This window comes from Podarcis erhardii, assembly GCF_964252035.2.
Source record: "Podarcis erhardii genome assembly, chromosome: 7".
In the NCBI taxonomy this organism is placed as follows: Eukaryota; Metazoa; Chordata; class Lepidosauria; order Squamata; family Lacertidae; genus Podarcis; species Podarcis erhardii.
Window position 1 is genome coordinate 53,018,432 of NC_138511.1, and position 13,663 is coordinate 53,032,094.

A 13,663-nucleotide genomic window follows, 5' to 3' on the forward strand; every position below is an offset into this window, starting at 1 on the left:
GCAGGAAAAGAGGCACTTGTGAGAGTGTGTAGAAATTAGCTTACCGTATAAGGGTAGAATTTGCATTAGTTGCTCTGCCCACTTTTGCCTCTGGTCCCACCCCCCACTGATATGTGGCCCTGGAAACAGTTGCCCAGAATGGAATCTTGGGCTGAAAAGGGTTCCCCCCTCTGCTTAAATCATCACCTGCTGATTGCTGGACCATGGTGTGCTTTTAAAGGGATAGCTATGGGTTAGACCAAAATGGACAACTCTACAATATTTGTGTGCAATGGCATTTAGTTTTTGGCAAGCCAATATTTTTCTTTTTAAAGCCATCTAAGATAGTAGCTTACTCCACATCTTGTGGCAGAGAGTTCCACAAGTTGCTGTGTTATGCCACCAGGCACTCCAAGCAGTGAGGGTGGATGGAAGGAACCAGCGAGTGATTAGAGCTAGTTCCATTAACATTTCATACTTACATTTAATTCTGTTTTAGCGTGCTTAAATAATATATTAACATAGCATAGCTGCTTTGTAAAGTACAATAAATCTCTGCAGGCAAGAGGGCAAGAATGCCAACTCATAAAAAGGGATTTCTGTAAATCTTGTTCGACCCCAGTTTGAAGCCAAATATGCAGCAGGCAGTCAGCACATCGGAGAGAAGAAAATGCATTTCCAAAGCTTTGAGGAGAATGTGCCTTTTTGTCTTGCCCTCAAGTGTCCTTGAAAGGCAGCACCTGTGTTCTCAGCTTAGCAAGAGGCAAGGTGGAAAGTCTGTTTTTGAAAATGTATTGCATATGATTTACTAGCATTCTGTAGTCACTAACTAAATGCCTACCAGAGGGTTAAAATACATAAGAAAATGAGGCTCTAAGGGATAAAACATAAAAAAGCAAAGTCCTGTCAGGTCTGGCCCATCACAGTCCAGCATCATGCTCGTATGGTGGCCAAACAAATGCTTCAGCAGGAATTCCGCAAGCAGGAGCAGAGAGCAACAGCCCTCCCTTGTGATTCTCAGGGCTAGAATTCGGAGGAAATCATTTGCATCCTTTTACAAAAGGAAATTGTTAGGTGCAGAGGGACCCAATTTTCATTGCAAGTGCACCTAAGGAAGGGGTGCCACTTTCTTCATCCGTTGTGGCCCTGAGAAAAACCTCCCCAATGGACAGCCCTGAAAGAGACACTCTCACTGGTGATTGCTGGGCAGCATATCATGTTGTGCTGGGCAGAAGGCTGCTCACACTTTTCAAGAACTGCGACCCAGCCCTGTGAAAAAAGCTGTAGTTTTTCTGCCTCTTTTGCGAGGGGCAGAGAAAAGAAATCCTCTGGGGTGTAGGATTTTGGCACAGAACCTGCCTTAATTTTACAAGTCTGGTGAGGGCTGGGTGTGTATTTGTCCTTTAACTTCAGGGGGGGGGAACCATGCTCTCTGGACAGCTGTTTATAGCTTCACTGGCTGCCCATGCTTCCTAAAATGCACTTCCCAATAGGACCCATTTGTGCCTGAGAACAATGCAAAAATGTAGAAGTAAAAGGGGAAATAAATCTTCACATCGCTTTCAGTTGCTCCAGAGGTCGCCTTATCAACGCCAGTGCCCACAATTGCTTCCCCCTTGTCCTTGTCTGCGTAAGGGCCTACAAATCTCACTTGGGGCAAGAGGAGGCAGTGCAATTGGGTAATTTTAGACTCTAGAATTAATGGTCTTATTGGGAGGGTGGTGACTAAGCCTGCAAAGTTACGCTCCTTGTTGAGGTTACTGATTGATTGTAGGCTCTACCAACATTTCTGTCCATCTCATTGTTCCCCAGTGAAAGATCAACTTGAAATCAAGAGCAAATGTGAGACGTGCCTTCTGGCAACATCACTTCCAAAGGCTCCCCCCCCCCGACCCTTTGGGTAGTATAATATGCCTGACTTGTTGGGCACAAGGGGAGCCTGGATAATGAAGTCAGAGCAGGCACAAGATTGGTGCAAGTTTCACCCTGCTAGAGGAACAGAAAAGGGTTGTCAGGGAGTAGAGAGAGAAAATGGTAGTCTTCCTGCCATCACAGAACCGTAAGAACATAAGAAGAACCCTGCTGGATCAGGCTCATTTACTCCAGCATCCTGTTCCCAAGGGGGCCAACCAGATGTCCATTATGGGATGCCCACATGCAGAAGAGCAATAGCAACACCCCTCCCCCCCTTTGTGATGTCCAGCAACTGATTAAGAGTGAAGATAGAATGCAGCTACTTTCAACCCTGCAGCAAACCTTGAAATGAATGATTGAGTGAGGTGCCTTTGCAGGAGAGTTCATCAAACACGACATGTTGCCTGTTTGGTTCCTGCATGAAAAGGTGGATTATAGATGCTTTGCCACTCAACAGAAATCCTTTAAAGTATATACAGTGGTACCTTGGTTCTCGAATGGCTTGGCTCCTGAACAAATCGGCTCCCAAACACCACAAACCCGGAAGTAAGTGTTCCGGTTTGTGAACGTTTTTTGGAAGCCAAACGTCTGACACGGCTTCTGCTTACGTGCAGGAAGCTCCTGCAGCCAATCAGAAGCCGCACCTTGGTTTTCAAACAGTTTCAGGAGTCAAAAGGACTTCCAGAACCGATTAGGTACGAAAACCAAGGTATCACTGTAGTCAAAGATACTCAGTGGTAAGGAAGTCATAATGCAGGATCAAACCCGGAACCATAGGAAAGAAATGTCAAGCCAAATGTTAAGAAGATAATTATCTGAAAACAATGAATGAATGAATGAATGAATGAATGAATCTTTATTTGCGTCAGCCATCGGCCATAGCAATAAAACAACAATACCTGAACAGAGCCCTGCTGCTGGATCAGGCCAAAAGCCCATCTAGTTCAGCATCCTGGTCTCAGGTGCCTCCTCTGGTCCAAAAGCAAGACCATGGCTAGGAGTCCTTCATGAAGTTCATTTAAGGTTCACCTATTGTCCTCTTCTCATGCTCCCACTGAAAATGGGCTCTCAGGCTCCCCTCTGGCAAAGAGGAGAGCTGTGTGTGTGTCTGCGTTCTGGATTTTCTTCTCTTTTCGTTGCACTATAGTGCAAGGGTGCCCCTCCAGATGGTATTTGTGTTGTAACATTGGGGAAGCATCACAATACAAGTAATAAAGCAGTATGATATGTGGATGGTCTCGTATAAAGCTATCACCAATGCACTATTATTGCATCAAGGGCATGTTGCAAAATGCACCTAAAACCCCCCAAGAAGAACAACCAGTGCCTCTTCTACTCTGAGAACAGTTATGCTTACCTGAGACCTTTGCTACAAAAAAAAATAGTTCTCATGTTTTATCTGCAGTTAATGGGTTTTGATCCTGAAAGGCCTGATGGTTGTCCATTAACCCTTCTGTTCCTCTCTTATTTTCCTTCCAGGTGCAAGTGGGAAGTACACCTCAGGACCAAAGAATTGTGGGATACATTTCCTGCACTCACTTGCAAGCTCTGGCAGGTACCGTACAGATTGCTATCCCTTTTGTTTCGCTTCTTTTGCTACTTATTGTAGAATAGAGATAGAAAGAGTGGGTTTGGCTATTCTCTTCTCAATGGTCTCTTGTCAGTACTTTAACCATCTCAGCTGAAAATGTTGCAGACAGGGAAGGGTTGTACATTAACCTAAGTATTCTGCAGAGCCAGGGCAAACAGACAGACATCAGGTCTGCAAGGTCTATTGGAAGCCTAAGATCCATCGAGAGAGGGCCAGGTGCTGAAATGCTGGCTTCAAGCAGGGTGGGAATTAGAGAGGAAACACATTTAGAAATGAATTTTAAAAGAAAATAGATTGAAAATACAAATTTAAATACAAATTTCTGTGAGGGCTTAAAAACATATTGATAGATGAAGGATTGGAGAGACATACGAGTGAGTAGATGCAAAAGTGTCATAAACTAGAAATAGACAGAGGCTACCACATCTGTTGCTCATGCTGGTAGCTCAAGGGTACCAACATGAATAAAATTTGGGGGGAGGTAAGCCCCACCCCACATATTTGATCACAAGACATGGTGCACACACATCATTTGAAGGGCAATGCCCATCAACTTTGGGGGTGCTCAGCCCCCTCAAATAATTTATTGGGGGACCAGAAGGACCTCTGCCCCTAGGAATTGGCTCCTATGTGCTGGTTGGAGCAGAAGCTGGGAAGCTTGCAAATCTCTGCACCAACCTAGAGTTGGCACAGGAGTTGGGCCCAAATTGGGTCTAGTTGCTGTCATGGGGTGGTAGTCGGTCTGCCTTGAGTTCCCAGCAGATCCCGGGCCTGCTGTGCCCCTCTGTCCCCAGATCCTGATGTCCCATACATTACAGGCAGAATAGTAAGCAACATGCTGGCGGAGTGACATTGGACAGAGGCTGGCAGAAGCTGGGGGAGCTCAGTGAAGGGACACCTCCATCCAATCCAACTACCCCCAAGCCAGCACAAAGGAGCTTGTATTGTGGTGTGATTCACTCCATGTGAAACATGGTTTACTGAACTCTCCTTGGCCTCTCCTTCCACTGTTTACTGGATCTTTCCCATTACCTTCTTTCACGTAAATCTCCAGCACAATACAACTGTAAAAAAAATCAGTTTATGATGTGGACGGTGAAAACCACCATGTTGAGTCATTTCATGGCCACCTGAGAGTATCCAGAAAGAGACCAGGGCAACTTTGTTTCTCTACCAACCTCATGTCAGCAAATAAACTTGCCATCCTCAGCCAATCTGCGTAATGGTTGATAATCCAAATATTATTTAAATCTTATCTCAAGATAAACATTATGTCATCTGGTAAAGCTTTGGGGTTAGCCTATAAATTTAAAAGCTTTGCCCTCCCTGCTGCCACCTAACTTCTACAAGGAACGGTGGCATTGGTGGGAAACACCTTATAGACCAAGTCTCTTTATAGCGATCAAATAAATTCAACTTGTCAACCTTTCCTCTCCCAGCATAAACTGTTAGCAGAAGTCTAGGACTCTTTGTAAAAATATTTCTCCTGTATATACAACAATGGAGATTGAACATTCTAGACTTTGTTTTGTAAAGAGCTGATACAAAAGAGTGATGTGTTGGAATGGACATGTTAACAATATCAACTTTGGGGTACAAAGGTTGAATGTGGTTCTTGGGTCAAAAGAGGAGATAAAGGACCCCTGGACAGTCAAGTTCAGTCAAAGGTGACTATGGGGTTGTGGCACTCATCTCACTTTCAGGCCGAGGGCATTTGTCCACAGACAGCTTTCTGGGTAATGTGGCCAGCATGACTAAACCGCTTCTGGCACAGCAGGTCACAGCAGGAAACCAGAGCACACAGAAATGCCGTTTACATTCCCGCCACAGCAGTACCTATTTATCTATTTGCACTGGTATGCTTTCGAACTGCTAGATTGACCTTCTGATCAGCAAGCCCAATGGGCTCAGTGGTTTAGACCACAGTGCCCAATAAGTAATAGCCTCCCAATATATTTTTGATCCAATTCTACTCTTCATTTTGCTGATCTTATTCATGACGTGAAACAGACTCTGGTTTTGTTGTCTTCTCAATACACTTCTTTTGTAGCAGGGATGTATCAGTTTGGTACCTTCTCTATATTGGGCCAATGCCCCATTCGATCCATCACCCTGCTCTCACTGTGGCCAATCAAGTGCCCTAATGGGAAGCCCAAAAGCAGGACCTGAATGCAACAGTACTCTGAGCACTTGTGATTCCCAGCAATTGACTTTCAGAGGCATACTGCCACCATCGATGGAGGGAGAACCTTGCCATCATGGCTGGTAGCCATTGGAGACACATTGAAACAGTGGTATTCAACCTTAAAGTATGAAAGTATTGAAACAAATGTAGTAATAATAATACCCAGATGTGATATTATGGCTATTTGTGCAGTGCTTGTACAGTTCCTTCATACTATTCCCCACCCCCTGCACCCCCTGCCAAATTCTAGTGGATTTACTCTTGGACCATCTCACTGAGATTTAAGGCAAAGAAGGAGCATGGCGAGAGAGGACTGGAATAATCCCCCTTTGCCCCATCAGAATGTCTCCCTTTAAGGCTTCCAAGTTCCTTTCCTGTTTGTCTTTCGTATGTTTGCTTCATATTTCCCGGCTTATCTATCACACTGTATTCAAATACAAGAGAGCTTAGGTTTTAAAAGCTTAGATGTCCTTCAATAAATCTCTGTTCATTTATGGAACAAAACAGAATGACCTGAGTTCATAACAGTGGAGTTTCTTTGGCTGTGCCGGTTATCTCATCCAAAACATTTCTTGTGTTTCTAAAAAATGAGGGATGGAACATGATGGCAGAAAAGGGAAGCTTGAGCCACATAAAAGGTGCTGGTCTGGGATGTGTTTTTGTCAAAGAAAGCCTATTTGGAAATGTTTTGAAACATACAAATTGATGGTTGCTGAAAGTAAGCCTGGCTCCAGTTTAGAATTCAGAGGTGTACCTGCAACAGCTCAAGTTGGCAGATGCACCGGTGCTGCAATTTGGGAAGCAGGAGCTGTACTTCCTGAAAAAGAAGTAGCTGAAGAATAGTGTTGGGGACAGTGGAGTCAGCACTTAAAGCAGAAGTGGAGACCCTTTGTCGGCCCTTATGGATAATCTCCTTAGAGCTGCTCTTAACTGAGAAAATGTGTCGGAGGTGATTTTGAATTGAAAATCATGAGCAGGGGGAAGACCCACCACCAACAATGAGAAAATCTGTCCATTACAGTTTCTCATTTTCCCAAAATGAAATTCCATTGTCCACATTTCCACATCAATTTGCTCCCCCCCCCTAAAATCCTTAGATCCTTAGAGAGCCAGTGTGGTGTAGTGGTTAAGAGCGGTGGACTCGTAATCTAAGGAATCGGGTTTGCATCTCCGCTCCTCCACATGCAGCTGCTGGGTGACCTTGGGCCAGTCACACTTCTCTGAAGTCTCACAGCCCCACTCACCTCACAGGGTGTTTGTTGTGGGGGAGGAAGGGAAAGGAGAATGTTAGCCGCTTTGAGACTCCTAAGGGTAGTGATAAAGCGGGATATCAAATCCAAACAATTTTCCCTTGATATACACATTTCTGCAAAGTAATTTCCCCTAATAAAATGCAATTTTGTATGTTATTGTCATTAGCATGTATTTTTATGCTCATTTCTTACCAGCTAATGCATTTTTTGTGCACTCGGTTGGAGAACTGTATTGCAAAATTCAGATAAATGTGAATTTTGAAGGATGGCTATGTTTGCGGATTGTTTTAGAAAGTGTGAATCTGGTTGATTCCCCTTTAAGTGCAAACCATAAGTATAAATCTCTACCACACAAACCACATGCTTTAAATAAAGGGGGTGACAAAAAGCTCCCAGCATAGAGCAAAAGAACAAACTCCACTCATACGCATTTAATATTTTATTTTATTTAAGTGGATACGGGTCAAGTAAGTTTTACTCAGAGTAGACCGATTGACATTAATGAACATTAAGTTAGGCCCATTTGTTTTAGTTGGTCTGCTCTGAGTAAAACTTAGTTTAACACCACCCAGTATTTTTATACAGCCTTGCAGGGCAAGAAACCCTGTCAAATGAAATCCTGCAACAATAAGAACATGATATGCAATTAACTAACCGAGCGGCATGAAAACATTTCATTTCAATAAGAAAGATCAAGTAAATAGAATAGATGTTTCTTTCTTTTGAATAAATAAGCAAAAATACCACAAAATAATCTATAGGAATTATCCACTGGAAATCAGAAAGAAAACCAGAGCAGGATGTTGGTTACAGCCAGTCTGGTGGAAACTTACAAATCAGAACTGGGAAATCCACCCCAACCCTCTGCCTCATTCAATTATGCTTGATTCAAAAGTGATCTGTTGCATTCTTCACAGTGACTTCTTTTGATTTGCTGCTTGAGTTGTAGATATGAATTTTAAAAATCACTCCTACAATGTTTAGCACTAACACTGCGTGTTCAGATTAAAAAATAAAATAAAACCAGACAACAACACAGCAACTCAAAAATTAAAAAGACCATTTTCCACTGAGAGTGTCAGGGCTCTCAGAATCCAATCCACACTTTTGAGGAAGCAAGTCCCATTTAACTTGGAGGCCTTAACGTTTGAGTAACCAACTTTGTCTGCTAGCAATTTGGCCTTTACTCAAGAGACATGTTGTTTCTCAAGTTGTAGATCCAGGCTGGAGTTGGATTTTTTAAGTCAGGGCAAATCCCATTGCCCCTTGTGTCACTTCACAATCTCTAAATCAGGCTTCTTCAACCTCGGCCCTCCAGATGTTTTGAGACTACAATTCCCATCATCCCTGACCACTGGTCCTGCTAGCTAGGGATCATGGGAGTTGTAGGCCAAAAACATCTGGAGGGCCAAGGTTAAGGAAGCCTGCTCTAAATCATTGAGCAGCAGTACCTCCTTCTGATTGTCTGCAGTTGGGAGAACCCAAGAGCAGGAAATAGTAGTCGGTGGCTTCCTCTTGTGGAGAGTTGTCCTGCTGGCTCAGCAAATAAGGCACATGACACACTGGGTAGCTAAAAGTTACTCATTCAATACCCCCTTGTGCCTTCAGTCACAAATTTTGTAGATCTATATTTTTTTCCTTGCCTAAAACCAGCCGACAGATATTGAATAACTGAAAACACTAGATGGGAAGCGGTTCAGCCTGAGCTAATGAAAACATATATAGCATGTCGCATACATGCGTGCTGTTATTGGTGATTCAAAAGGGAAATTTCCAAGCCAGCTCCAAATTATCTTTGAACAGAATGGTGTGAATGATGGATGAGGTAAGGAAGTCAAGCAAGGACGTTTATGGCTTGTGCATCACACAGACACACTGTGCCATAAATCAAATTGCAAAAGTGAGGGGCAGCTACCTGATGATGCAAACCTGGCAGAGCCCTTGGAGAGTATCAGTTGGACCTCACTAGATAAACAAAGGCATATGTGACATCTCCCCCTGCCCCTTTCCACTGCATGGAATGCTGCCGCCGCCAAGTGTAGGTGCTCAGTTTCCATTTATAGCTGCGTAACCAAAACGACTTTCTCCCCAACCCTTTTGGGAGTGCACCTGATTTGCAAACAGAAGGTCCCAGGTTTAATCCCCAACTTCTCCTGATAGAAGTAGAGAAATCTTGCCAGTCAGCATAGGACCAATGGCCTGGTCCCATATAAGCAGGTTCCTGTGTTCCTTATGTTGTGTGGAGTACTTTCATTCTTTTGTACAAACAAAAGGAGCAGTTGACTGAGCCCTCGGAAACATGGGAAGCTGCTTTATACTGAGTCAGATCATTGGTCCAAATATCTCAGTATTGTCTACACTGACTGGCAGCAGCTCTCCAGGATTTTCAGGCAGGAGTCTCTCTCATCCCTACTTGGAGGTGCCAGGGACTGAACCTGGGACCATGTGCAGATGCTCCACCAGTGAGCTCTTTAGTCCTACCCAACAAAGTTGCCACCTTAATCCCATGATCAGATGTAGGAAGCTGTCTTATACTGAGTTAAACCATTGGTCCATCTGGCTCATCTAGAATGGGTAAGAAGTATTTAAAATAAAGAAACAGAAAGTTTGCCGATTGTCTTTCATTGAAAATGCTTTTAAATCCACATTCTACTCCAGGGATGGGAAATCCGTGTCTGTTCAGGAGATGTTGGACCAGCTTCCCTCAGCCTCAGGAAGAATGAACAATGGTCAACAACCTCTCGAGGGTCATAGGTTCCCATTCCTGTTCTACACAATACTCACATTCTTCTACTCCTTAAAAAAAACCAACTCTTTACATTTGAAGGAACTCCAACATGTTTATTCTAAAATAATAGAATAAATAATAAAATAATAAAATAATAGACCATGCATCTTATGGTCTAGTAGCTTAAGATACCACCACAATAAATACAATGAAATTTGAATTTGCTCCAGAACCCTTGTTTTGTGCTTTCTGCAGGGGACAGTACTGTTCGATGCGAACAACTGGATCTGCTTCAGGATTGGCTGGCTGATTTCAGAAAATCTACCTCCTCCTCCAGCACAGCCAATCCAGAGGAGCTGGTGGCATTTGATGTACTCTGTGGAGATCTCAACTTTGACAATTGTTCATCAGGTGAGACGGCCACTTATTTGCTTGATGTATTTTAAGCTGCTAAGCCCTAGGCTCGGTGCACAGCACAACAGTGCTGGTTACACTGCCCTAAATCCACCTCTGCCCGTGGTGGTTGGTGTCCATTGGGACTGGTGGGGCAAAGGACAGAGAAATACAGTAAAGATAAATCCAGAGCCAGTGGCAGGCAGAGGAATTTTACTTTTACCCCTATCCTCCTCCCTGCTAAAGACAACACTGAGATTAAGGAGAGCAAAGCTGGCAGCTAGTGTCACCCCCTGGACTGTAAGAAGGCAGACAGGGTTAGGCTGGCTGGTGATAGACCAAGGTTGGTGGGGCAGTGCCCCATTCATCCTAATGGACCAGCCTTCATTGGCCAACACTGTGTTGTGCCTGGAACCCCACTGGTCCTTACCCTCCTCTTCTTCATCACCATCCTTTTTTCCTAATAATTCCCTGCTCTCCTTCCTAGTGTGAAGTTCATGACAATGTACTGGGATAAACAAGGGTGAAGTAGAGTTATAATGAATCACTGGAGAAAGCGATGCTTTTTAATAAATGGGGTTAATTTATTAAAATAAACAGAGAGATAATGTGAAATGATGCTGATTTATTGCTGCTCATTCTGTTCTTCAGTTTGCTTTTAATTTAGTTGTGCTGCGTTTTTTCTTTGTGAACCACCTTCCACTTGACTTTATCATAGAAAGACAGACATAAATGGCCAAATCAATAAACAGAAGCTAGGCTACTGCAAGGACTGGGCAGGCCTTTTAAAATTCACCATGCTCTTTGCAGGCAGCAAAATGGGGAGTGTGTGGATTTCACTGGATATCCAAAGGGTGAAATTCTCCAAATGTTTTCCTAGAAATCTCTTTTTGGAGAAATTTTTAGCTTACTGAGATTTACAAAGATTCGCATCAGTGTAGCTGGTAATAGAGATGGAGAGAAATTTGATTCCGTTCTCATTTCATGGCCAACTTGCCACATTTGCTGTTTCCAAGGCAAGATGAGAACAAAATTGGATGATGTGAAAATTTTGAAGGAGTGCTGTGTTTCAGCTCACATATTGTTTTGGAAAGTGCAAATTTCCTTTAAACGTGAACTGAACAAAAAATCTCCCCCATCCCTAGAAGCCATTTATAGCCTCTGGTATCATTGCTAGCAGCCCTGATGGACAACAGAGGCGCCAGCTTATCCATATTTTTTAGGTGGCCCAACATAATGTTGCAAGGAGCCAGAGGGCAAAGCCAAATGTCCTCTGAGCATTGAGGGGGCCAGGCCCCCTAAAAAAAAAAAAATACATTCAGGGGACCAAGACTGCCTCAGCCCTTAGGAGTCAGTGCCTGTGATGGACCTATGAAATGGGCAATAATAAACTGGCATGAGACTGAAAGAGCTACTTTTTGGCAACCTTTTTTTTTTGGCCCCACCCTTAGATACCTGGATGCAAATCAGGTCACTGCTCTATAAAGTAAGATGCAGAAGTGTGAACCCTGGCCAGATGATCTGATCGGCATAACCTTCAAAGCACTGTTTTATTTTTAGCAGTTTGGCTTCTTTCTTCTTTTCCTTACCGCTTTTTAAAAGCCTCGCATTTATGGATTGTGTTGCCTTGACAATAGACAGTGACAAATGACATCATTAGTGCCGGTGGCAGCCACTTGTGGGATTCCCCCAGGAGAAGCAAAAAGAAATTCTTTTTTCTTTTCTTTCAGGAGAGTTGCAGAAAAATGATTAAGAGGCATCATAGGTTTCAGGTGTTTGCACAGGGTTAGCTCTAAAGCAGAATGGAATGAAAAAGTTTAACTGCATAAACCTCTCCCCATATGAGCTGACCTGGACCCTACAATCATCGTCTGAGGCCCTTCTTCATGTGCCTCCTCCGCGAGAGGTCCAGAGGGCGGCAACATGAGAACGGGCCTTTTTTGCAGTAGCTCATCATTTGTGGAATGCTCTGGCACCTTCACCACATATCTTTAGGTGCCAGGCAAAAACATTCCTTTCCCCCCAGGCCTCTAGCTAGTTAACCAATCTATGGCCTTTTAATCAGGGACTTGTGTGTGTGTTTGTATGTATGTGTGTGTATTGTTTTCATTGTATGTATTTTTGTGTTTTTATATTGGAAACTGCCCTGTGATCTTTAGATGAAAGACGGTATAGAAATTTAATAATGAATAAATAATAAACAATTGCCCAAAACTTAACAAGACAATTTTAATGCCTTCAAATGGCATTTCCAAATAATTCCTCCTCCCCAGCAAACTGCAGCAATAAAATAGAAAATTCACCATATTTGACTGCTTGAATTAGATGCCTGCCTTAGCCAATCTAAAAATCAGTCCAACCCCAAGGAATAATTGACAGGTCTAGAGAGATCTACATGGGAGTAAGGAAGAGGAAAAGAAAAGTGTATAGTGTGGGCTTTATCCATTGCTAGTCATACTTGGAGTAGACCTAGTGCAGGTCCATTAATTTCAATGGGCTTACTCTGCATAAAACTTAGTTGGATACAACTCTTCCATGTTTTAATGAATTGCTTAGAGGCTGCCTTGGTATTAAGTGGCATGGAACTAAGTTAGGGTTGCCATATTTCAAAAAGCAAAAACCAGGACACCCAAGCTTTTTTAAAGGAAACCACTGAAATTGTTGAGCTTTTTTAAAAGGAAATTCCCAAAATTGGTGAGGTTTTTTTAGGAAGACCAGAAAGTTGTTGAACTTTCTTTTAAACAAAAACACCCAACCCCCCCCAACCCCCAATTTTAGATTGACTTGCCTAAGATCCAGGACAAAATGCTGCAGTTCGGAAATTGCCCTTCCGCCTTTGAAATCCCAGTGATGTACAGGAAAATCCAGACATAGGGCAGCCCCAAGTAAATGCAATGCAATATAAATCCAGGATGAGTGAGGAATGCCCACTGCGTGGCTTCTGGTTTCTCAAGCTGTGGCCTCTAGATTTTATTCCCTGACCATTGCCTGAGCTGGCTGGGGCTGCTGGGAGTTGCAATCCAGCAACATCAGGAGGGCTGCAGGTTGCTCAACCCTGCCTCCCCCTGCCCTTGCCTTTCTTCGCATGCCACTGATGTCCTTATTCTTGGTCCTTTGTGTTCTCGCTACAGATGACAAGCTGGAGCAGCAGCATTCCTTGTTTACGCGCTACAAGGACCCATGCCGGCTTGGTCCAGGGGAGGACAAATCATGGGCAATTGGTAAGGGATGCTGCCATGGCCTTGGGCTTGGGTTGGGAGCAGTGCTTGGGGCGGGGAGCTCATTAATCTGTTCCATTTCACCCCCTCCAAAAAGGAATTAGTTCATTTCCTCTGGAAAGGAAAGAATTTCCATTTCAGTTCAATTCACAACCCATTCACATAGTTCTCAGCGGTTTTTGTTTCAGCCTTCAGAATTTGACAAGCTGCTCTGCTGTTGTATAAAATATGCTTAAGAAGATTAAGAAAACATCAAAACACACACTCACGGTGTAACACGAATAATGGTTTTATTTATCTTCCCCAACCATCATTGTATTTAATTTTAAAGAGCGGCATGACATTTCAGATGGAGAGGGGACTAAAGATGGTGGAAAAGAGCTGTGCACAGGGCTTGGCAGG

At 43.4% G+C, this 13,663-nt stretch overlaps 1 protein-coding gene and 1 long non-coding RNA gene across 3 annotated transcripts in view; both read left to right on the forward strand.

The window, feature by feature from the left end:
- Window positions 1–13,663, forward strand: part of SMPD3 (sphingomyelin phosphodiesterase 3) — a 251,449-nt gene that overhangs the window by 99,708 nt on the left and 138,078 nt on the right. For both annotated transcript variants that reach the window (XR_014158881.1, XM_081871572.1), the window contains exons 4-6: window positions 3,373–3,448; window positions 9,906–10,061; window positions 13,175–13,264. Coding sequence is in view for 1 of the 2 variants with exons in the window: in XM_081871572.1 (XP_081727698.1) it covers window positions 3,373–3,448; window positions 9,906–10,061; window positions 13,175–13,264 (322 nt within the window). In the remaining variant the exon portion in view is untranslated. The remainder of the gene's footprint in view (window positions 1–3,372; window positions 3,449–9,905; window positions 10,062–13,174; window positions 13,265–13,663) is intronic.
- The window catches only part of LOC309347251, a 154,812-nt gene that overhangs the window by 80,632 nt on the left and 60,517 nt on the right, over window positions 1–13,663 (forward strand). The gene's annotated exons all lie outside the window — the stretch shown is intronic.